We start from the raw sequence: 22,619 nt of genomic DNA, 5'->3' as shown, positions 1-22,619 counted from the left end.
GGCGGAGTCGCGCGTGGCGGGGGGGGGGAGTGGCCGCCACGCGTCCGGGTACGGAGTTGGGGCGCGCCCCGCGCACGCCGCACGGCCTCCGCAGGCCCCGCGTCTGCTTCCGGGGGGTTCCCGCCCGCGCCCCGCCGAGCTGACGACGGAGGTGCGGGGCGCGCGGCGCCGCTCCCCGAGGCCCCGGGGGCGCGTGGCGCTGCGGTGCGGCGCGAGCGCGGCGTGGCACTTGGCAGACGCTCCCTGGCGGCGGGGGCGGCGATCCGCGCACCCGGCGCGCTCCGGGCCGCCCCGCCCCGCCCGCGCGGCGCCCGGCCCCGCCCCCGCCCCGCGCGCCCCGCCCCCGCCCCGCGCGGCCCGCGGTCACCGGCCGCCGGCGCGCCGGGTCCGGGATGCGGCGCCGGGACGCCTGAGCCGCCAGCGCGACTTGCGCGCGGGAACAGCCGGCGCCCCGCGGCCGCGCTACGATGGAGGAGCCCGGCGCCACCGGCGGCGACCCCAGCGGGGACGGCGCCCACCCCGACCCCCGCGGGCCCGGCGCCGCGGCCCCCGCCTCCGGCCCCAGCGCGGCCGCCCGCGAGTCCGAGCGCCAGCTGCGCCTCCGCCTGTGCGTCCTCAACGAGATCCTGGGCACCGAGCGGGACTACGTGGGCACCCTGCGCTTCCTGCAGTCGGTGAGCGCCCGCCCGCCCGCCCGCCCGCCACCTGTGGCCGCGGCCCCGCTCCCCGCGCGGCGCCCGGCCGGCCCGGCTCCCGGGCTCCCGCCCTCGGCGCCCCTCGCGCTGCCCTTTTGTCTCCCGCTCGCCCCCCGCCGCCCTTCAAACACTTGTGAATTGACTTACTCCGGAGGCCCGGGCGCGGGGCCCCGCGGCGCTCCCCGGGAGCAACTTCTCCAAGCGCCCCGACCTCCCCGGAGCCGCGGCCCGGAGGACATCCCGGAGGGCCGCGCTGGCCCACCCGGGGGGCACCCGCACCCCTCCGGCTGGAGCTCCGGGCTCGCCGGTCCGGGGCTCCCCGAACGTCCTCCCTGCCTCTCCAGGACTCGCTCTCCGGGGTTCTCCGCTCGTCCCCCCTCTCCCCCCCCAGGACTCGCCGGTCCGGGGCTCCCCGTTCGTCTCCCCATCTCCAAGTTGCCGACTTTGTACCGTGATGAGTGGCCTGCCCGTGGGGCCCCGTCTAGCACGGTGGACCCGTGCTGGGGGGCCTCGGGGTAGGGAGGAGGCCCCCCTCTTCTTTCCTGGGGCGAGTTGCCCCCGGTGGCACAGCGGGTTAAGTGTGGGGAGTGGGCCTTGAACTCGCGGGCGTCGCAGCTGGGGCCCGGGCTGCCTTTCTCCAGTGAGGAGGAGGAGGAGGAGGAGGAGGAGGAAGGGCCGCCTCCCTTCGCCCCTAGGAAGTGGGAGAAGGGGTCTGGGGTGGAGGGAGGGGGAGCCGGGGTCAGAGCCGGGGTGGAGGCGGGGACCCGGGGCTTTAATCTCCGCGCCTCCCGCTGGGTTCTCATTTACTCCCTCCTCGGCTCCAGGAAGTCTAAATCCTGCTTCAGGAAGGGCTGGTCCCGGGACCCCAGAGCCATCGCGGGGGGACGGAGAGGGACCCCGGGGTCCTCGGGGCCGCGGTGGCCTCGGGGTGTTGAGGGGCAGCCGTGAGGTCGCGGGTCGCCGCTCCAGGGGCGCGGGGCGCCCGGGGGAGGGGAGCGCCGGGCTCTGAGAGCCCTTTGGCCCGGGGACCCTTCTGGAAAGGTCTGTGAGAACGAGGCCGGGCTGGCTGGCTGGCTGGCTCTCCTCATCTCTTCCTCTCACAGTTATAAAGTGTGTGTGTGTGTGTGTGTGTGTGTGTGTTCTGCTGCGTGTGAGGCTGGCAGCCCCTGAATTAAAGATGCAGCCGGCCCCCTTAGCCCTCACCAGCGGCGGGGAACTCGGCTCCTCAGCCTGGACAAGGAGGGAATGTAAAGTGATTTTTGAATTAGTGGGGAAGAAAATGTACCCCCCACCCCACCCCCACCTCTGCCCTGCAGGTCAGGCACTGCCTCAACCGTGGCTTTAAATGGTCCGCGCCAACAGAAAGTCCTCCTTCTTACTATGCTTTTCGTTGGCCTGAACAGTTCTTGCTGTGGGTGTGTCCATGCCCAGATAAGCCGGGCAGCTTTGGTGTCTTGTCTCCCAGACCTCAGTTTCCCCTCCTGTGAACACCGGGAGGGAGAATCCAGCCTTCTCTGCCTGTGTCTTCCTGTGTGTCCTAGAGCTGGAGCCACAAGCAGTCTGATTGTGTAACCCGAGCCAGCTGTCTGCGGCCCCAGAGGGCTTCTCCTGGCCCGGGGGGAATGGTCCCTGAAAGCCCAGGGCTTTTAGCTTCCCTGCCCCGCTGTGGGCTGGGGCCACCCCGAGAGGCTCTGCCTCCCTCCCTTCCCGGCCAGGCTGAGGGATTCCCCTTCTCAGCCTCAGTTAGTTCTAAGTCGTTGCCTGTTAATGGTGGGAGCCTTGCTTTGCAGGCAGTAATACAGATGACCAGGTAGTGGCCTCTGGGTGTCCATGAAGTAGGGGGGCTAGGGAGGGCTCCCTGGAAGAAGCGAGTCCTGAGTCAACACTGACAGATGTCGGGGTGGGTGGGGGGCTCCCACGGTGTTTCCTTCAACCCTCTGGGCTGTGGCTGCAGGATCCAGTGGCTTTGCTAGGTTCCTGTCTGGGGCTTTGTGGTCCTCCCCCCCCCCCCCACCCATTCAGGCCCTGTGCCTCACACCCCTCCCCATCTCCAGGGAATGGCGGAGCAGCAAGGACCGCCTTTCCTTCTGGATGCTGGCTCTGACTTGGGGATGCCACAGAGCTGGTAGGACTCAGCACCCAGCACCGTGGCTTGGAATGTTGGAGCTCATCTTTCAGCAGCTGTGTCTTGTGGGGCTCGTCTGCACAGTGCCACGACAGGTGTCATAGTATATAGGAGCTGACCCTCGGCCCTCGCCACCCAGGCACCTTGCACACGGCAGACGTCCAGCCTCCCTAACAAGGGGTGCTGTTGCTATACCACACTGACAAACGAGGAGACAGGCGGTAGGTTTAAGCTTGTGGCAGCGGCTGAGCGAGTGGGGGGCTTGTGGAACCAGGCTGCTGGGATACAGACGCTGGCTTTCCCGCCCACTGGCTCTAGGCTACCCTCCGGCCTGTTTCCCAGTCTGTACGGTGGGCACAGTGTGGGGTCTGCAGCTCAGGGTGCCCTGGCACTGGGATGAGCCTAGAGCCAGGCACAGAGTAGGTGCTTCAAAAGCTGTTTCGGGGAGCGTGTAGCAAGGTCGGGGAAAAATGTGGGTGCCTCTGTGGGGCCCAAAGGTTCACTCCTTAAGGAATCGGCTGAGGGGCCCCCACCCCTTGGTTGGGTTCGAATCCCAGCTTGCAAGGGGGGACCCGGAGCTGCCATGCTGGGTGTGCTCACCAGGCCGAGGAGGTAAGCGTGCGAGCATTGCCTGGCACTGGTGGCTCACGCCTGTCAAACTAGCTGCTTAGGCGGCTGAGATCTGAGGAGCGCAGTTCAAAAGCAAGAATGTCTGAGATTCATCTCCAGTAAACGACTCAGAAAAAGCCAGAAGTGGTGCTGTGGCTGAAGTGGTAGAGCCCTAGCCTTGGAAAAAAAAAAAGGCTCTCAGGTATAGCACCCAGGCCCTGAGTTCAAACCCCAGGACTGACCTTCTCCCCCAGCCCCAAATAAAAAAGAATGCAAGCATTGATAGACACCGATGAGCCCAGTGCAGCAAGCCCTCCAGCAGCCCCTGAAAGGGCTCCCCGGATGAGGGCAGAGACCTGGCCAGTGCAGGCAGCCAGGGGGGCTGGCCGGCCGGCTTGGGAGCTCCTAGCTCCCAGAATGCATCTGTGTGCTTCTGCTTTGGGAAGGAGGAGACCAGAGTTGTTGTTCCGGGTGCCAAAACAAGAAGCTGTGGTTTTGGGTTGCCACTGTTTGTTTCTTTGACAGATTTCTGCACTTTTGGTCCCGCACTGGGACAAAATGCGGGGGGTGGGGCGAGGAGGGCAGGACTTACCTGGCTGGCTGTCATGAAGGTAGGGTGTTGAGCAGCTCCTGCAGCTTTTGGAAGAACATGATAGTCACGTCACAGGTGGAAGGGGAAGAATGGAAGTGTGTGCTTCCGATTCAGAAAGGCAGGAAGATCAAAAAGGGACGAAGTGTTGGGCACTGGTGGCTCTCACCTCTAATCCTAGCTACTCAGGAGGCCGAAATCGGAGAGCTGGGTTCAACACCAGCCTAGGCAGAAAAGTCTTAATCTCCAGTTAACTAGCAAAAAGTCCAAAGCAGAGCTGTGGACTTAAGTGATAGAGCACCAGCCTTGGGCAAAGGGGTGGGGGGAAAGCTAAGAGCATCTAGGCCCGGGGTTCAAGCCCCAGCCCTGATTTACAAAAAAGAGACAAGAGTGTAGGAAAGCAGTTTCTGTGCACGAACTCACAGATTGCAGGTGTTCTGTGCTGTTGCATTTTACAGTTGCCACAAACACAGAGGCTGAGTGAGTTTCCCAGGATCACACAGCCTGAGAGAGTTGGCCTTGGAGCCGCGGTCGCTTTGGGGACTGGCCCGGCTGACAAGGACACCTGAATGAGGCCTAAGGCCCAAGAGAAGTCAGCGTTAGGGTGCTAGGGAGGTCAGGCCAGGCTGGAGAAGCGTGAGAATGGCGGAGAGTTCACAGGCACCCAGGAAATGGCCACCGTCTCCTGCCCCGGAGGCTGTGTAGCTGTCACTTCCAGGAGATGGGTGGCCAGTGGCTTGGCTGTAAGGCCTCGGGCTCTCCTTCTGTCAGGTGGGCTGGGCTCTGCCTTCTGCAGAGGACTCACACCCGCTGTTGGGTGTCACCTTTCCGAGGGCCACTGTGGGGACCTGGCTCACAGGCCTCTGATGGCTGTTCTTGTGTGTGGTGGGGGAGGGGGGCTGACCCTCAAGTCAGTGTGCGGGGTGCCCCAGACAGAGCTGGGTCTTGCACTGGTATTTAAGAGCCAGCTCCGGAGTGGGTCAGGTAGGTGTGGGCTGTGGTTGGTAGGGCAGCCCTGGCCTGCTTAGGTCAGCGGCCCTGCAGCCTGTCAGCGTTCATCCCCGACACCCCCAGGTTGGGCTCCATGACCCACGACCTCCTCTGCCTGGAGCAGCTTCCCTGAGGGCACGTCGGGCCCCAGCAGCTGGGACCAGAGCCTGTCACCCATCCAGCCTCGGCTGTTGGCAGTGGGGCAGCCTGCGCACCGTGGGATGCAGCCCGGGCACGGTGGGGTGTCTAGCAGTTCCCTCGGCTGTCACCTGCTGGGTGCTCCGAGCAGCTGTGGGATGTCAGATGTCTGCAGATGTTGGCAGATGATTTTGGGTGCAGGCACAGCCAACTGAGAGCTAGCGGGTGACTCCACCAGCTCTGCCATCTGCCGTCGGGTTGTTTACAGCCAACGTCACGAAGTGTCGTGTGTGCACGCGCGCACCCATGTACCCTAGGTGCCTGGGTGCACGTTGCACACATGCATACGTACACGTGTGTGCACATATTCAAGCTCCTGGTTCCGAGTACAGATCCAGGTGCTGCACAGCCTGAGATCCAAGCCTGGCTCTTCCCTGGGTGACCTTCTTGGCGCACGTTTTCCCGCCGGCAGGGAGGGAGGATGGTGGCTCTCCTGGGCTGGATCTGGAAGCTTCCTGGCCCCGGAGCCGTGAGTGGGGGCAGCTCGCAGGCCGTCCGGCGTTGCAGCGCTGTGGGGACTTGGAGGTTTACTTTGGTTTCCCTGCCCCTTCAGGAGCAGCAGGGAGTGTGCGCGTCCCCCTGTCCTCCGCGGTGAACGCTCAATCTGTGTCCACCGCCTGGCTCCTTCCCCAGCTTCTGGAGCCGACAGATGAGCCCCCCCCCGCGTTTGTGCCAGGGGAGGCCGGTGCTGGCGGGTGGCCACGGACCACCAGGGTGTGGGGTCTTCTCCTCCCTTCTGAGAAGGGGGACTGGCTTCTGCTGGGAGCCAGGCCCAGGCCCCTCCCCCTCGCCCCCCCCCGGGGCCCCACAGCGGACTTGCGCTCATTGGTTCACTCACTCAGTTCATGCATGCGGGGCACCTACTGTGTGCCCGGCGGTGTGCTGGGTTCTGGCGCGTGGCTAGGACGCCGGCCTGCGGGAAGACGTCTAGCCGCAAGGATGACGTTGGTGTTCGCGGAGGCCCCACTGTGTGCCGGGTGCGGGGCGTGGATTGCCGCTGCTCCTCGCACTCCCTTCCCGTGTTGCTCGCGGTCGCACCTGTTTTGCAGGTGGGGCGGCGGAAGCTCCGCACTCGGTCCACGCAGCAGCTAGGAGAGGGGGATGGAAGGGATGTGTAGGTGACGGAGGGCGACGCGGGCTTTCGATGGGTTAGAGGAAGGCCCGAGACGGTGGCATCTAGCTGAGGCCTGAGGGAAGCAGAACTGGCAGTGCAGAGCCAGACAAGTGTGTTCCGGGCAGCGGGAGGAACGCGTGCCAAGGCCCTGGGGCAGCAGGCACCTGGCTTGTGAGAGGAGCAGAGGCCGGTGTGGCCGGAGGGGAGGTCGTGGGAGAGGAGGGTGGCGTGGTGGGCAGTGGTGGGGTGACAGGGGCTCAGGCACGGGAGCCCAGGGTGGGTTGATGCGCTGAGGCGTGGGGAACACCAGGTGGGATTTGTTTCAGTCTTTTCTGTCTTCTGCATTCAAACTGAGGTTTGCATTCAGGGCCCTGGGCTCACTAAGCAGCCACTCTACCTACCGCTTGATGCCCAGCCCCTACCCCTTGTTACCCCTACAGGGTTTTGGCCGGGGTGGCATGGCCTGGCTTTGTGAGCATGGGGCCTGTGATCCCCGTGCAGGGGGGCAGCCTGGTGTCCTCCCCCCTCCCCACAGGTGGATGCAGAGCTCCAGGTGAGGGGGGGGCAGGGCCCCTCGGGGAGGCCGGCTGAGCCTGCCCCACCCAGGGAGGAGTTGGGCTGTTTGTGTTTGTGGCCAGGGTGTGACAGTTTGAGGAGGGTGGAGGGGCGCCACCCCCCGTGGATCGGCCCCCTGTGGCAGAGGAAGACACCCCTTGTTTGCTGCTCAGGAAGTGAGTTTGCCGGATTCGGAACGGCTGCGGGGTGTGGGCGGGGGGCTCGGCCTCTAGCCACGGCGTCACAGCCACAACCACAGAAGCCATCAGCGCCGCCCTGGGCCCGCTGGGCCCACCGGGAGGAGACCTGGGCCCAGGGCGGTGGACTGGTCACCACCAGGGCCCCACCAGGGCCCCACCAGGCCCGGCCCCGGGATCCTCTGCCCTCCCTGGGCCTTGAGGTCTCTCCTCCACCAGCCAGTGGAGGGAGTGTCTAGTTAGAATTTGAGTTGGGGACCCCCTCAGCGTGAAGCAGAGTGCTGGGGGAGCCACATTGTCTTTCGGGGTCTGCTCTCGGCTCTCTCCATTCTTGGCCTGTTCTCCCATTCTTCCTTGCTTCCTTCCTTCCTTGCTTTCTCTCTCACTCCCTCTCTTCTTCCCTCCCTCCTTTCCTCCTTGTGGGGCAGGAACTCAGGGCCTAGCACTGTCCCTTTTTGTGTTCAAGGCTAGCACTCTACCACTTGAACCACGGCTCCGTTTCTAGCTTTTGTGGTGGTTCGTTGGAAATAAGAGTCTCCCAGGCTTTCTTGCCTGAGTTGGCTTTGAACTCATCACGGGATCTCAGCCTCCCGAGTGACTAGGATCGCAGGCGTGAGGCACCAGTGCCTGGCTGGCTCTTGGTGTCTTAGATCCACCCCGAGAGCCTCTGCTTTGTAATTAGCCGGTTTGGCTCCGGTGCATTTCACGTGCTCCGTGGCAGGGTTGGGTTTGAGCCAGCTTCTTGCCACATCATTCTGGCTGGAGCACTGGGGGCTGTGGCCATCACAGAGCTTCCTCTTTCCCTCCCTCCCCCCAGTGTGCGGGGTGGAAGGGACAGGAAATGGAAGCTGTGGTTTAGAAGGTGCTAGGAACCTGGCCCCGGCCTCCGTCACCAGCCTTCTGGTGGTGAACTTCCTCCCCGGGTCCCAGCTGCTGAGCCTGCGGCGGCCGCTCTCACCGAGGACGCTGAGTCCCGGTTCTTGGGGGAACGGTGTGTGTGTGTGGGGGGGGTGTCCTCTCCGCTCAGGCCGCTTCCTCAGACGGCCTCCCAGCCACCGGGCCCTGCACTGCCTGAGGTCACCTCGTCACATGACTTTAGTCTCTCCCACTAGGACCCAAGCCACCCGTGGCCAGAGCCTGTCGCCTGCACCCGGTTGGTGCCCCACGTGTGTGTGGGGGGGTCCTCCACAGTCACCCCCTGGTGGGGGGGGGAATCCTCAGACCAGATCAGGCCCCGACTCGGACTTCCCGGCTTCTTAGTCAGAAGTCTCTCTCCAGCCTGTGTTCCCCCAGGCGGCCCTGGCAGGAGCCACCGGAGCCCCTGTCCGCAGGGCCCGCAGGCCACAGTGTGCCCGGCCGCCGCCTCTCCCTCAGTAGGGCTCCCCCCCCCCCCCCGCCCCGGTACCAAGGTGGATGCTGGTTACTGTGCGTGCGTTGGAGGATGAGGAAAAGGCCGTTGCGTGTTTCGGGAGAGCAGGCGTGGCGCGTTTCTCTGTGGAGGAGGACAGCCATCCTGTGGTGAGTGGCGGCGGCGAGGCCTGGTGCGGCCCGGCTCATTCTAGATGTTTCCTCCTTCCCTGTGGGCGACCTGGACTCAAGCGTGAAGCCGCACACCGGAGTTGACGGCCAGTGACAACTCTCAAGTGTGACACGGCGTGTCCCGCCACAAAGACAGGCGCAGAGACATCTCCCCATTTTTTTTTTTGTTTTTTTTTTGTTATTTCCATCAGCCGGGAAGAGTCACTTGATCTTTTTTCTCTCTTTGGTCCCGGGGCTTGAACCCAGGGCCTGGACATTGTCCCTGAGCTTTTATGCTCAAGGCTAGCGTTCTACCACTTGAGCCATAGTGCCACTTCCAACTTTTTGCTGGTTCGTTGGAGATAAGAGTCTTACAGGCTTTTCCTGCCCAGGCTGGCTTTGAACCGTGATCCTCAGATCTCGGCCTCCTGAGTAGCCGGGGTGACAGGCGTGAGCCGCCAGCGCCTGGCAACTAACTTCCGGTTCTAGTGGAGAAGTGGGTGAGAAGATGGTTCTCTCTTAGAGGGGTTGCTTCTGTCACCCCAGCTTCCACTTCCTATGGCTGTGGGCACCCCGTTTTGTTTTTGCAACATCAGCGGTTACAGAGGATGTGACATTTGTCTGTCCTACTTCCTGCTCTTAGGCTTTTCTGGGCGCCCTTGGTGTAGACCCCTGTGAGGAAGTGTGGGTCTGGCCCCCGCTGGTCTCCCCTCCTGCAGGAGACTGACAGCAGCCAGGGTTCTGCTGCAGGTGACAGACACCCATTTCAGCCCTTGAGCAAGGAAGGAATTGTGTGGCCTAGATGGTGGAGGGCCCTGGGTCCTCCGTGGGCTCTGATTGGCTGTCTTAGGTCATGTGCCCGCCTTCGTCCCAGGACTGATTGGCTGTCAGGTCATGGGCTCGTCCCATCTCCCCTGCTCTTTCTGTAGCTCTTGAAGACACCTCCAGTGCCCACAGGTCTGAGTGCTGCGCTCCGTGGATGCTCTGCACGCCCGGGCACCTCCCTGGAGGAGGCAGGCTCCCGTGTTGTCCGCTTTGAGGAGGAGGAGGCAGGCTCAGAAAGGTTTGGTAACCTGTCCAGAGTCACCCAGTGCCTCTCACTGGGGACTCAACCCAGGTTCTGCATCTTTGAGAGTCCAGGCAAAGGAAACAGCAGGTGCAAGGGTCCTGAGGCAGAACCGTGTTTTGGGAAGGGCCAGGGGCCCAGGTGAGCTGGGGGAAGGTGGTAGGGATGAAGTCAGGAGTTGCCAGCTGGAGCTGGGAGGCCAGCCACCCGTGGGGAGTCGACTGGAGGGGGGAGTAGTGGGTGGGAGAGAGGAGAGAGGGGAGCGCGCTGTCTGGTGGCAGCCGGTTAAGCCCACCATGCCCTGCTCCTGCGTCTCGTCCTAGCTGTGTGACCCACCGAGCGCCCTGCACCCTGGTCCTCTCCCCTGCAGGATGGAGTTAGGGGTGAAGGATGCGAGGAGGTGTGTGGATGACAGCTAGAGTGTGGGATCTGGGCCACCGTCCCCCCCCCCACCTGCCCCGGCGTCCTCCCAGCCCGGTCCCCCTCCCCTCTGGCCTGCCCGGTCCCCCTCCCCTCTGGCCTGTGGGAGCTGAATGAACAGAGCCCGGAATGTTCCCCACAGCATCTGCTCCTCCCTGTGACAAAGGCGGCTTTGTCCCACCGGGTGTGAAATCGGCTCCCAAGGAGCTCCGTGCTGGCTCAGCGCAGCAGTAGCGGCAGCGGCTGGGCTGCATGGGCCTGGAGGGGCAGGGGCGGAAGGCCCGCTCGCCCGCCCGCCCGCCCGCCCGCCCGCCCGCCGTCCCCGCCCTGCTCGGCCCCACGGTGGGCGGCAGGCGGCCTGCACACCTCGTCGCTGCCCCCCTTCCCGCTGCGGCGCCCGCCCGCGACCGGCCCGTCCTCAGGGGTGAGGACTCGGAAGCGGCACCGGCCCATGACCCCTCTGCCCCCTCTGTCCCTGCTGCTCTGTGGCAGAGGCGACACCCTCCTTCCTCCTCTCTCTCGGTAGCATCGGGGTTTGAACTCCGAGCCTCACACTGGCCAGGCCGGTGCCCTACCACGTGGGCCAACCCCATTGCTTTCATTAATTGCAAAGTAGCGTCTTGCCTTTCGCCTAGGCTTGCCTGGACCGTGACCTTCCTGTCGATGCTTCCTGTGTGAGGGGAATTACAGGCACACTCAACAACGCCTGGCTGTTGGTTGAGATGAGGTCTCACAAACTTCTTCCCTTGGGCTGGCCTTAAGAGTCACGGGCCTCCTGATTTCTGCCTGACAAGTAGCTAGCGTTGCAGGACGAGCCGCCAGCGCCGGCTCCGGTGTGTTCCCTTCTACAGGTGAGGTGGTGCAGGCCTGGGGGCGACGTCCTGTCCACGGCTTCCTGTCCACTGCTGCGAGAGCTGGGATTTGAACCCAGGACTCAGTCCCCGCTGGCTGAGGCTCTCTGTGGGGAGGGAGGTGGTGCTTCAGGCTCAGGGCTGAGCTGTGCGCCCTGGGAGAGGAAAGACCGCAGGCGGAGGGAGGCCTGCGGACTGGTCCTGCGCTTGCCAGAGCCTCTGTCCTGGCCGCTGGCTCCCAGCCCGCCCCTGGCCTGGTTCCCCCCCCCCCCCCGCCATCTCTCCCCCTCATCCCCCCCCCCACCATGTGGTCAGGTCCTTTGGGGACAGGGCAGCCTCAGCAGCCGGGGTGGACGGGAGTTTCTCCCTTTGCGGCTGCCCGGGGCAGGAACTCAGCTGTCCAGTGGCTGCCTGGCTTTGCCTGGCTTTCTCTGAGCCTCAGTTTCCCGTCTGGGCAGTGGGTGAGGAGAGGCCTCGTTCCCGCCTGTGTCTCCTGAGGCCGGTGACTGCATCCCAGCGTCCTCCCGGCCAGCCGGGCCGTGCCTGGAGCCCCGCAGGGGTGTTTGTCCTAAGGCACTTCCGTCTAGAGACGATGACACCGTCTTGACACAACCGGAGATGAGCCCGGATCGTGAGGGTTGGAAATGCAGAACTTACAGCTCGGAGAGTCTTCAGACAGACAGACCTCTTGGGCTCTCTCGACCTCGGGTGGCTTCCAGGCGCTCCCTTTCGTTTTATTTATTTATTTATTTAGGGTGGTTCTGGGGTTGGAGTCAGGGCCTTGCGCTCGGTCGGCAAGAAGCACTTTACCACTTGAGCCACACCTCCGGCCCTTGGTGCTTTAGCTCTTTTTCAGATGGGGTCCGCTGCTCTTGCCTGGGTTGCTGTCTTGCTTCCATCCTACCCATGGCTGCGGATGGCTGCGGATGGGGCCCTCGGCTCCACCTTCTCCATGGGGTCTGCGGACGCATAGCTTCCGCTGGCCTCTCAGCCAGGACACCTGGCTCCCGCCTGCCTGTGCCACCTGCTCGCCTGAGGTGTAAGCCAGGGCACCCCACTTTCCTCCTGCTGAGGCACCTGGGGAGGTCGGCGTGGCTACGAGCCCAGATCCCACATCTAACACCTTTCAGGAGAGGGGGCCGGGCTCCAAAGCACTTCCTCAGCCAGGCCCTGCGTGACGTGCCCCTCGTCCTCCTCCCTTCCCCACTCCTCCTCCTCCCTCCTCCTCACCTCCCTCCTGGTGTGTCTGAGGCTCCCCTCCCCTTCCTCCTCCTCTCCCTCCTCCCCTCCCTCCTCCCTGTGTGTCTGAGGCTCCCCTCCCCTTCCTCCCCTTCCTCCTCCCCTCCCTCCTCCCTGTGTGTCTGAGGCTCCCCTCCCCTTCCTCCCCTCCCTCCTCCCCTCCCTCCTCCCCTCCCTCCTCCCTGTGTGTCTGTCTGAGGCTCCCTTCCCCTCCCTCCTCCCCTCCCTCCTCCCTGTGTGTCTGAGGCTCCCCTCCCCTTCCTCCCCTCCCTCCTCCCTGTGTGTCTGACTGAGGCTCCCTTCCCCTCCCTCCTCCCCTCCCTCCTCCCCTCCCTCCTCCCCGTGTGTCTGACTGAGGCTCCCCTCCCCATCTTCTCCAGCGCCTGTGGTAGAGAGCTACCCTGTGCCTGGGCATCCCGGTTTCTGTGCTGGAGTCTGATTCGGGGCCTGCCACGCGCCAGGACCAGGGGGGCCGTGGGCACAGAAATCCCCGAGCTCCCCGTCTGGTAGAATTGAAGCTGGAAGAGGAGGGGAAGGAGGGGCGGGGGGAAGGAGGCTGGTAGGAAGCAAGATGGAAGCCTGCCAGTAACAAGTGCCGTGAAGTCCGTCGCGCAGGGCCGCGGGCCTGGGTCTGGGTGTCACGGGGCCACCTGGGTTTCAGAAAGGCGGAAGGAGCTGCGTTCCCCGGCAGAGGCCAGCTTCTGCAAAGGCCCTGTGGCTGGCGGAGGGGGCGGGGCGGCGTCTCCGGGCACTCACTGCGCAGCCCCTCAGCTGCGTCCTGGTCCTCACTTGGAAGAGCAGGGCAGCGCCGGCGCGTGCGGGAGGTCCAGGGAGACGCCGGGGTCTGTGCTCTGTGGCCGTAGCTGCTGCCCGCTCCATGGGGAGGGCACCCTGGTTTTAGGGGACCCCCAGGAGACCCCACGTCCCTAGGGGAATGTGGACAGCTGTCATCCCGCTGCCCGGGGCTTCACAACCTGCGCGGCCCCTGCTGCCAACTCCACGTGGACTGGGGCCCAGTGCGCGCCGGTCCTGGCTGTGTGACCGGGGCAGGTTACTCAGCGTCTCTGTGCCAGGCCTGCAGGGCTGTGGCTGCCAGGGTCTGGGAAGCTCTGCCATCCATGCTGCCCAGGGCAGAATCCCCGAGGGGCTGGGGGGGCGGAGCCTTCACGGCCCCTCCCATCTCCTCTGGTCCCCTTCCCTCCCCCTGCTGGCCGGCCTGCTCCGCGCCAGGCAGAGGCAGATTACAGGGAGATGCTGTGCCCCCCCCACCCCGCCCATTGGAGGTGCCCAGCACCGGGGTGTGGGGGGCCAGGGCCCTCGGCTCCTGGGCTGTGGTCCTGACCTCGGCATGGAGAAGCCGCTGGTGGCTGGCAGGTCGTAGGCGTGGTCTTTGTTTCCAGGGTTCAGGACTCGGGGAGGGCTCGGGGGCCAGCACAGGTCAGCAGCCTCTCCTCTGCCATTCCGTCCCGTCTGTGTGTCTCTGCGGCGGGCCCTTCCCACTGGTCACCCTGAGATGCCTCCGCACCCCGTCACCCCCCCCCCCCCCAACCAGCCTGGGGGACTCCTGAGAACTAAGTGGGAGATAATAAGCCAGGTGTGGGGTGTTCGTGCCTGTAATCCCGGCACTCAGGGCCGTGGCAGAAGGCTCGGGAGTTGGAGGTCAGTGTGAGCTGTGTGGTAAAGGCCCCGGCACAACCAGTTAAGCAACCAGCGGGTGAATGGAAGACGCGGCGTGGCGCCGAGCCGCGGAGCCGCCGCAGACCCCTCCCCCAGCTGGGCTTTGAACTCGGGTCTCAGCCTGCTAGATAGGCGCTCTGCCACTTGAGCCACGCCTTCCTACGTGGCTGAGGTGTCAGGTGCGTGCCACTGTGCCCAGCTTTTGAAATTGGTTGGGATCTCGAGAACTATTTGCGTGTGTCGGCCTTGAACCTCGATCCTCCGATCTCAGCCTCCCACGTAGCTAGGATCAGAGTACAGACCCCAGCCAGCTCGCCTGGCTCCGCTGCGTCTTAAAACGAGAATTCTAAGTCCTCACGGCTGTGGCATTAAGTTGGGGTCTTGTACTGATGTCAGGAGATTCTGGTGCAACCCTCTCGGCAGATCAGACGCCGTTCTCGATGGTCTCGTGTGGGCGAATGTAATCAGTAGGGATGTCTGTGAGACCTACTGTGCGCCATCCCTACTATGCGCCAGGCCTTTCAGGCCTGGGCTCCCCGTCCGCTGTGCTCTGGGGTTCAGGGACAGGGGAAATCTGCCCCCTCCCCCCCCACCATCTCTGCCTCAGGGCTTTTGACAGGACTCACGGCAAGCTTCAGGCTGGTGTGCAATGTGCGTGCGAGGCAGGGCTGGAGGAGTTTGGCAGTAGGTGGGTGCCGGGGTGGCGGAGGGGGAGCTGTGACGTGATTGTGGTCACAGGTCTGGTGGGACTGTGGAGGATGGTCAGCCTCAGTTTCCCTAGGTGTCTGGCAGGGTCCTGGCGAGGTAAACTCCCTGAAGGTCAGAGCCTGGGGGAGAGCGGGGTGTGTGAGGAGGGTGGGAAAGGGAGGAGGGCGGGGGGGGGGTCGGCCTCTCTCTTCTCTCTCCTGGGAGATCATTGAGGAGGCGGCACACCGTGGGGGGGGTGGGGGCTGTGAACAGAGCTTGTGCTGTACCCCTTGGTGTTGGGGGAGCTGTGTGAGCCACTTAATACCCATGAACTTGCCATTCCGGGCGGAAGTGGGAGACGGGGTGGTCAAAGAGGACATTGTGCCCAGCCCTGGAGGGGAGGGGCGGGCCGAGCCCTGGGGAAGTGGCTAGCTTCCAGCATGAACGCCTGGGGGGGGGGGCCGGGGGCCCGCTTGTCATTCGGCCCTTTGTCCCGGCTCTCTCTCCAGCGGACACAAAGGCCAGCTTGGTTTTCCCTGGCTGCTTCTTGGGGACTCCCTCTGGGAGTGGGGGGGATAGATTTGGGGGACTACGTGTGAGAGACAGCACTAGGGGTGTCCCCTGCCTCCCCCCCTCCCGTCTGCCTCCCCAGAGACACCCCCCCCCTTCTCCTTTCTCCCCTCACACCAAAGCCCGGGCTGTTGGTTGAGATGATCCTGACTCCCTGTGTCTGTGATCATGTGTGTGCACTGTACACACGTGTACAGTACACCCAGGGTGCCCACAGGCTGTGTGTGCCACGCGTGACACACGTGATAGTCGACTGCGCACACAGTGGACGCCCACACGGCGTGCGTGGTCGTTCCCCTCGCGCCGATGGGAAGATGGCCGGTTGCGCAGAGGGACGGAGTGGCAGGCCCGTGAGGCCCCCCCGGAAGCCGCACGGGCCCCGACTTCCTGCGGGCGCCCTCGGTCCATGCCGCCACGCTCCCGTGCTTTATCCCCGGTCACGGAAGGCGCGACGGCTGTGTGGTATTCCACCTTGCGGTGTCCTGTGGTGGCCGGGCCGCCCCCTAGTGAGGGGCGCGGGACAGACGCAGATCCCTTCAGAATGGGGGTCCTCAGTGCGTCCCCTCGCACGAGTGGGACGTGGGGGCTCCCCTTCCCAGGCCTGCACCCCAGCCCGGTCCTCCCTCCTCTGCTCCTGTCCCCCCACGTGCACCGATCTGAGCGTGGTGGAGGCCCACAGACGTGGGAGAGCCGCCGGCCGGAGCTCAGCCTCCAGCTCCCAGAGCACGGAGGCCCCCCCCCCCCCGTGTTCCCATGCCATGACCTCGGGGGGGGGCGAGTGCGGGGGACCCCGGCCCACTCATTTCACAGGACAACCTCCTGGAGCTCCCGCGTCCACGCTTCCGCTCTCGTTGTCGTCTTTTTCCTCCTGCGGCAGGACGGGTTTTCTCAGTACTGTGGGCACGTGGGTTGGCCCGCGCTCCGAGGGACACACAGCAGCCCCCCCCCCTTGTTCCTGCTCACGAGCTGGGAGCCCCTCAGCCGCCCCCAGCCCACGCCAGTTGTCGGCCAACGTGCCGACGGGCCCCGGGGGAGACTGTCCCAGAGCAGCGCTGTGGTCTGTGCGGAGCAGGCCGTCCTGACCTTCTCACCCCATAGATAGGGAAACCGAGGCACAGGGAGTCGCCTGCCTGAAGTCACACAGCAGGTTCGTTCTGAGCTTAGCCAGGACGCCTCAGAACTGGTTCTCGGGGTTGGACTGCTTGGGGGCCTTGGCTACTCTGCAGATCTGCACACCCACCTCCCCGTGTGTGTGTGTGTGTGTGTGTGTGTGTGTGTGTGTGTGTGTGACTTGGCAGCAGGACCTTGAACTCAGGCCTTCGCACTTACGCTGGGCTTTTTCCATGGCTTTTCTACTCCCGGCTGACTCTGCCATGTCAACCACACCTCCAGCCGCATTTTTTCTTTTTACAGGTAAATTGTTGAAATAAGAGAGTCTTGAGGATTTGTCTGCCTGGGCTGGCTTGAACGGCAGTCTTCAGGTCTCGGCCTCCTCAGGCCTTCGGCTTAGGGGATCCCCAGGCCGGCTCTTGGTCGGCGGCGGGGGTGGGGGGGGGCTCCTCACCTAACACATGATGCTGAGGCCCAGGAAGCCACCGGGCAGCCTGGGGACCCGGTCTGCGCTGGTGCAGGCCCCTCCTGCCCGACCTGGCGACGGTGCTCATTGGCCTGCGGCCTGGAGCCCATTCGGTGGGTCCTGGGGAGCGTGGGCTTCCCCAGGGACCCCCAGCAGCTTGGGGCCTCCATTCCCGGCCTCTCCTGGGCTCCTGTCTTTGTCTCTGTGGCCATGGCAACCTGGCTGGACGCTTGGCACTCCGGGCCCAGCCCCCAGCCCGGCCAGGGCTTCCTCCTCCGCAGAGGGAGGTTGTCCTGACTGGCTCCAGCCTGGCTGGGGGACCCCCTGCCCCCCCATGCCTGGGCAGGGCTGGTGCTGCCCGTGTGAGAAGGGCCTACCTCCAGGGGGCCCCTGCCGGGCCGCCCCTCGCTTCGCCCTTGTTCAGTTCCCTCCAGCTCTGCCTCCGTCCTCTTGGGCTCTTGGGGCCTGGCGGTCCCTGTTTCTGGTCTTTTCTGGGAGCCTGCTGCCCCCCCGCCCCCCGCGCTGTTTCTTGCATCTGGCTCTTGATGTCTCCGAGTCCCGACTGTGAGCTAGCTGCCTTGAGATCACCTGGGCCACCAGAGACAGGGCCACACTTGAGAGGTTCGAGCACAGCCCCCAGCAGTTCAGGGAGACCCTGCTGGCTCTGGAGGAGGTGTCTGCGGGGCCTCGCCTGGGGAGGGTGGGGTCCCCCGGGGCACACTGGGTCAGTGCACTTCCCTCGTCGGGCACAGCATCCTGTCCTGGCAGCCCCTCGCTCCGACATCCGCGCCAGTCACCTGACTTGGAAAGCCTGCCGCTTACCAATGGCCACGTGGTCGGTGCATGCCTCCAGTGCTACATGATGGGGCGGGGGGGGGGGGGCGGGGTTCCTCTGAGTGCCTAGGATCCCCGAGTGTTGTTAGAGGAAGTGATTTGTGAACCCCAGTGCCATGGCTCTGACAGGCAATGCAGTCGAGTTGGAAAAACCAGGTACCCTCCCCGCCCACCGGCGTGTCTGCTTTCAGCATCAGCATGTCCCCCCCCTTAGGCTTCCTGTGCCTCAGTTTCTCTCCTGGCACATAGGTCACAAAGGCACCGTGTCCTACACAGCTCTTAGCAAGGCCACTGCTGGGGCTTTGCACACAGCCGCGTGGCGGTGCGGCCATCGCCTCTTCTTAACATGTAGCAATGAGCCCTGACCCCATCAGCCGTCCCTCCCAGCCCTCTCATGCGACCCCACGACATCTGGCTCCCTGGGTTCACGTCGCAGGGCTTCAAGGTTTGTTCGTGCTGCATAGTGTACCAGAACTGCGCACGTGTGTGTGTGTGTGTGTGTGTGTGTGTGTGTAGTGCTTGCTTGATACCTACCCGTGGTCATGGGTGTGGGACGGTTGGAAGTTGGGCCTGCTAGCCGCAGGCTGGGGCGGCAGAACCGTCCCCAGCCCTTGGCCCTGTGAGGTGGCGGTGTCCTTGAGCATTCGTCAAGTGCCCTCTGGGTGCCAGCCACTGGGGCGGCCACGGCTTTAGGTGAGGAAACTGAGGCACAGAGGATACGACGGTGCTGAAGCCCAAGCAAGGCCACGCCGTCTGCCCATCTGCAGACCTCCTGGCCTGCCTTTCCGCCCCGCCGGACTGGGGAGCGCCGGCCAGCTGGCCGGCGTGCTTGCCCCGCGGACGGGGCGGCCGCCCCCGCCCCCGTCAGAGTGCAGTTCCCAGACGGGAACACAGGCCTCGTGCTGCCACATCTGGCTTTTGAAAGACATTCCAGCCGCCGCAGAGACAGAATTTTCGCCGTGAAATCACTTGACTTTTGAAAGTTGGCAACTCAAATCACATTTTTAACAAACAATTCAGGGGCCAAACACAACATGCCCGCGGCCCAAACCCTGGGCTGTGGGTGTGCGTTCTGGATGCACGCTCGGGCTGGCTGCAGGGCCGGCTGCGCGGGCCCCCGCTGCCCGGGGGAGGGGGCTCGGGTCTGACCCCTCCCCGAGGGGAGGGCTCTGCGCCCCCCTCCCCCTCCGCGCCATCCCTCGTGGTGACACGCGGGGGACTGACAGCGTCCTCTGCTCCAGGGGACCGCGGGCCTCCGCGGGGAGACGTGACGTGACCACGTGGCTCGCGCGCGCGCGCGCGTGGCTCTGTGCCGTGTCCCCAGAACCCCCTTGCAGTCACTGAGTGGGCATTACATGGGGCCCCAGCACTGACCCGGTGCTGGGCAGTGACCGCGGGCGGCCCCTGAGCCAGGACGCTCTGACACGCACGTGTGCGCACACTACTACGACGAGAGTGGCCTGGAAGGGAGGATGAGCGGCCCCTCCCCTCCCCCACCCCCTCTAGCTGCCCAGCCAGCAGGTGTTGGCGATGGGGACTGACAGTGTCCCCGCAGGGCATGCTGGGAAGTCTCCCTCCCAAGGCCAGGCCGGTGGAGGAGCGAAGCTGGCGAGTGGGGAGCAGATTCGCTCCTCAGGAGGGGGAGAGCTGGGGATTGAGATTTGAAGCCAGCCCAAGAAGACAAATCTAGGAGACACTTAACTTAGCACCAGTTACCTAGCGGAAAGCTGGAAGTAGCTGGGTGAGGGCGGCCCGCGCCCCGTCATCCCAGCTACCCGGGAGGCTGAGATCTGAGGATCGAGGTTCAAAGCCAGCTCGGGGAAGGAGAGTCCGTGAGACTCTTATCTCCGATGAGCCACCCCCAAACCAGAAGCAGAGCTACGGCTCAAGTGGCAGAGTGCTAGCCTTGAGCACTAAAAAGTTCAGGGACAGTGCCCAGGCCCCAAGTTCGAGCCTCAGGATCGCCACCAGGAAGTACAGCTCCAGCCTGCAGCTGAGAGTTGCGAAGGACGTTTGTGCCGTGTTTGTGCGGCGCTTTGATGACTCACTGGAGATGAAGTCACCCAGTGAGCTCAGAGTCCCACGCAGGCCCTGCCCCTGGAGGGGGCTCTGGGACCTTAGGGCGGGCTTGTAGCCTGCAGAGAGCACACACACGGCGGGGGGGGGGGGGGCTGCAAGTTCACGCTGAGCCGTGCGTGGGGACCCGGTGGAGCCGGGCTGGCTCCCCTCCACTGCCCCCCCTCCCCCCCCCCCGTGTTCTCCTGGCCTGGGAGCTTGTGACATCCTTCGTGTTTACCTTCCTTGAGAACAAAGGAACCACAGCTGTGTTTCCTGTCTCCCAGATCCGGGTCCACTCGTGATGTGGGGGTTTAAAGGACTCAGGGCCTCGCTCACGCTTGCTAGGCAGGAGCTCTACCACTTGAGCCATGCCCCCCAGTGCTTTTGCTTGCTTTGCACTTTTTGCCCAGGACTGGCTAGCGCTGTGACCTGCCTACCCGAGTCTCCTCGGCCGCTGGGATTACAGACGTGACCTACCGTCCTGGCTTACTTGTCGATGTGAAGTCCCGTGGGCTCCTTGAACCTCACTCTTCTCCGACCTGAGCCACAGCTCTACCTTCAGCTGTCGCGGGTAGTTCATGGGAGATGGGAGTCTTCTGACCGTTTCTGCCAGGGGAGGGCTTTGAACTGTCGGCCTCGCTTTCAGCCTCTTGAATGGCGCCGGTGCCGGTGAATCCCGGGTCACTGTGATGGCCGGTGCCGGGAGTGGTAGGTTCCTACTGTGTGGCCGGGCTGGGGAAGCGGGCACAGTGTCAGGTCAGTGTCCAGGGCAGCCAGCCGCTGAACGGCCGCCAGTGGGGCTCTGGGGACGGCTCCCAAAGGCCCCCCCACGCCCTGTGCTCGGCAGCTTCCGAGCGCAGGTGGGAGCTGGGATAGAAGGGTTGGGGGGCATCCGCCAAAGAGGTTGTCCCCGCCCAGAGACCTCCCGCCCCCTGCTCCCCCTTCCTCTGCCCCCCCCCCCTTCTCTTTGGTCTGTATCGTGCCAGTGGACCCAGAGCCCTGGTGGCTCGAGGCAGAGTCTGAGCCGCCCCAGGCGAGGGCCAGCCTCACCCCGGCCCCGAGCCGGCCAGGTCTCCTGTCTCCATCTTACATACGGGGACAAGGAAGGCTGGGCAGGCACGAGGGTTGGGTCTTTGCACTTGCCCTGCCGCACCCTAGGCTGGGGTCTCCCCTGACATCCCATGCTCCCTCCTCAACCCGGGTCTCTGCCGGACGTCCCCTTAGCACAGACAAGTTTCCCGGCCACGGTACGGTAGCACCGCTCCCACTTCCTGTCCCTGCCGCTTTGTTCGGAGCTCATCCAGCACGTTTGTCTGCTGCTGTGTCTCACTATTCCCTTCCCCCCCTCCAGCTCTCAGAGGGTGGAACCTCCTCTCTTGTCCATGTCCTGGTGGGTATGGAGACCGCACAGCGTCCCCCCCCCCACCAGGGCTTCGGACCTGCGCACCCATCTCAGGCCGAGCATCAGCCTGGCTGTGGCCCTCCTGCCTGGCAGGCAGCTTGCAGGTGGGGCTGGGGGGGTGGGAAACCGAGGCACAGCGAGACAAGCTCACCAGCTCGGGGGGGCGGGGGGCGGCTTTGGAACGTGCGCCTCACTTGGTCTGACCCGGAGCTCGGAGCCCTGCGAGTCACCCTCCCTTCCTGGCTCTTGGCCTTGGCGCCCACGGGTGCCACGCGGGGCGTGACACGGCGTGGCGTGACGGGGACCCGCAAGCAGCCTTCATCCTGCGGCCTTCTGGCTTCAGATCCGAGGCGCCTCCTCCAGGCAGCCTGCCCTGAATGCGCCCGTGCGTGCCCACATTCACCCCCCCCCCCCGGCGTGTGTGCCCTTGCCCTTCACGTGTCCAGGCTGCATCACTCGGGGACCCAGGCAGGGCGTGGCCAGGAGCCCCGTCCCTCTCTGCCGTTCCCCCGTCTCGCTCCTCCCTGCCTCCAGCCCTTCATGGTGCTGCAGAGTCTCAACATCACACACTCCCCCCCCCCCCCCGCCCCCCACTTTCTCCCCCCTCCCCCCCCACAGCCGTCAGAACGGAGTCAGGTCCTTCCCAGAGGCCTGTCTGTGTCCCCCCGGTGCCGGTGGTTGGGCTGCTTGGCAGACCTCTGGCCTCATGTCCTGGGCACAGCTGGTTCTCTCTGCCTCAGTACCTTTGCACGTACCATTCCTTTGTTCGAGGACGTTTTTCCCCCTAGATGTTCACATGAGTTATTCCGCCACTTCATGAGGTCTCGGCTGCGCTGTCTGTGGACACTGTTGGATGAGTGAGAGAGCGAGCTTTTCTTGCTGGACCCGAGCTGCCGCTGCTGCTGGCGGTAATGTGGCTAAGGGTCGGGAAAGGGGGCAGAGCGGGATGGGTGGGGGCCGGCGGGCCGGGCCCCGCTCTGCGGAAGGAGGCCACGGCGTGGGTGACCGTCACCCGCCATGCCGGGCTCTGTGGTGGCTCTGCTTCCCGTGGCTTCTCTGGGCCTCACCTCTTGCCAGGAGGCCGGCTGGGCAAGGTGCAGTGGCGGGCGGGGGTGGCAGAGGTGGGCCCAGCGGTCTGGTCCTCTCTCCTGCCCCACAGCTGGTGCTGGTGCTGGTGTGGCCGTCAGCCCCCTGCTCCTTGGCTTTCTTTCCGGCAGACGCCCTGGAGGTTCCTCAGGGAAAATGCACTTGGGGTGGGTGGTGGGAGCCCGCCTTGCCCCAAGGCTGCTAGCCCAGACACTGTCCTTTGGGGCTCGGCCCCCCTGGGGTATGGTCTGCAGGTGGTGCCCCGCCTGGCCGTGACAAGCTCCCGCCTCATCTCTGGGGTCCGTCCTCACACCCTTTGGGGGGGGTCTGGGAACCCCTGGGCCAGGAGCACGGCTTAGGCCCGTGGCTCATGCCTGCCATGCTTGCTAGTCAGGAGGCTGAGATGTGAGGATCGCGGTTCGGAGCCAGCCGGGGCAGGAAAGTCCGTGAGATTCTCATCTCCAGCGAGCCGCCAGGAAACCGGAAGCTGCGCTGCGGCTCAGAGTGGTGAAGAGCTCGGGGACAGCGCCCAGGCCTCCAGTTTAAGCTCCATAACGGATGAC

General features: G+C 64.7%; 1 protein-coding gene across 1 annotated transcript in view; it reads left to right on the top strand.

Moving 5' to 3' along the window:
* Positions 1-393: 393 nt before the first annotated feature.
* The window catches only part of Prex1 (phosphatidylinositol-3,4,5-trisphosphate dependent Rac exchange factor 1), a 90,124-nt gene continuing 67,898 nt past the window's right edge, over positions 394-22,619 (top strand). Inside the window, 1 exon segment of the mRNA XM_048349590.1 lies at positions 394-674. Within this exon segment, the coding sequence (XP_048205547.1) occupies positions 468-674 (207 nt within the window). The 5' untranslated portion in view covers positions 394-467.

The sequence above is a fragment of the Perognathus longimembris genome, chromosome 6 (assembly GCF_023159225.1).
Source record: "Perognathus longimembris pacificus isolate PPM17 chromosome 6, ASM2315922v1, whole genome shotgun sequence".
In the NCBI taxonomy this organism is placed as follows: domain Eukaryota; kingdom Metazoa; phylum Chordata; class Mammalia; order Rodentia; family Heteromyidae; genus Perognathus; species Perognathus longimembris.
This window is presented reverse-complemented; position numbering and strand designations above follow the sequence as displayed.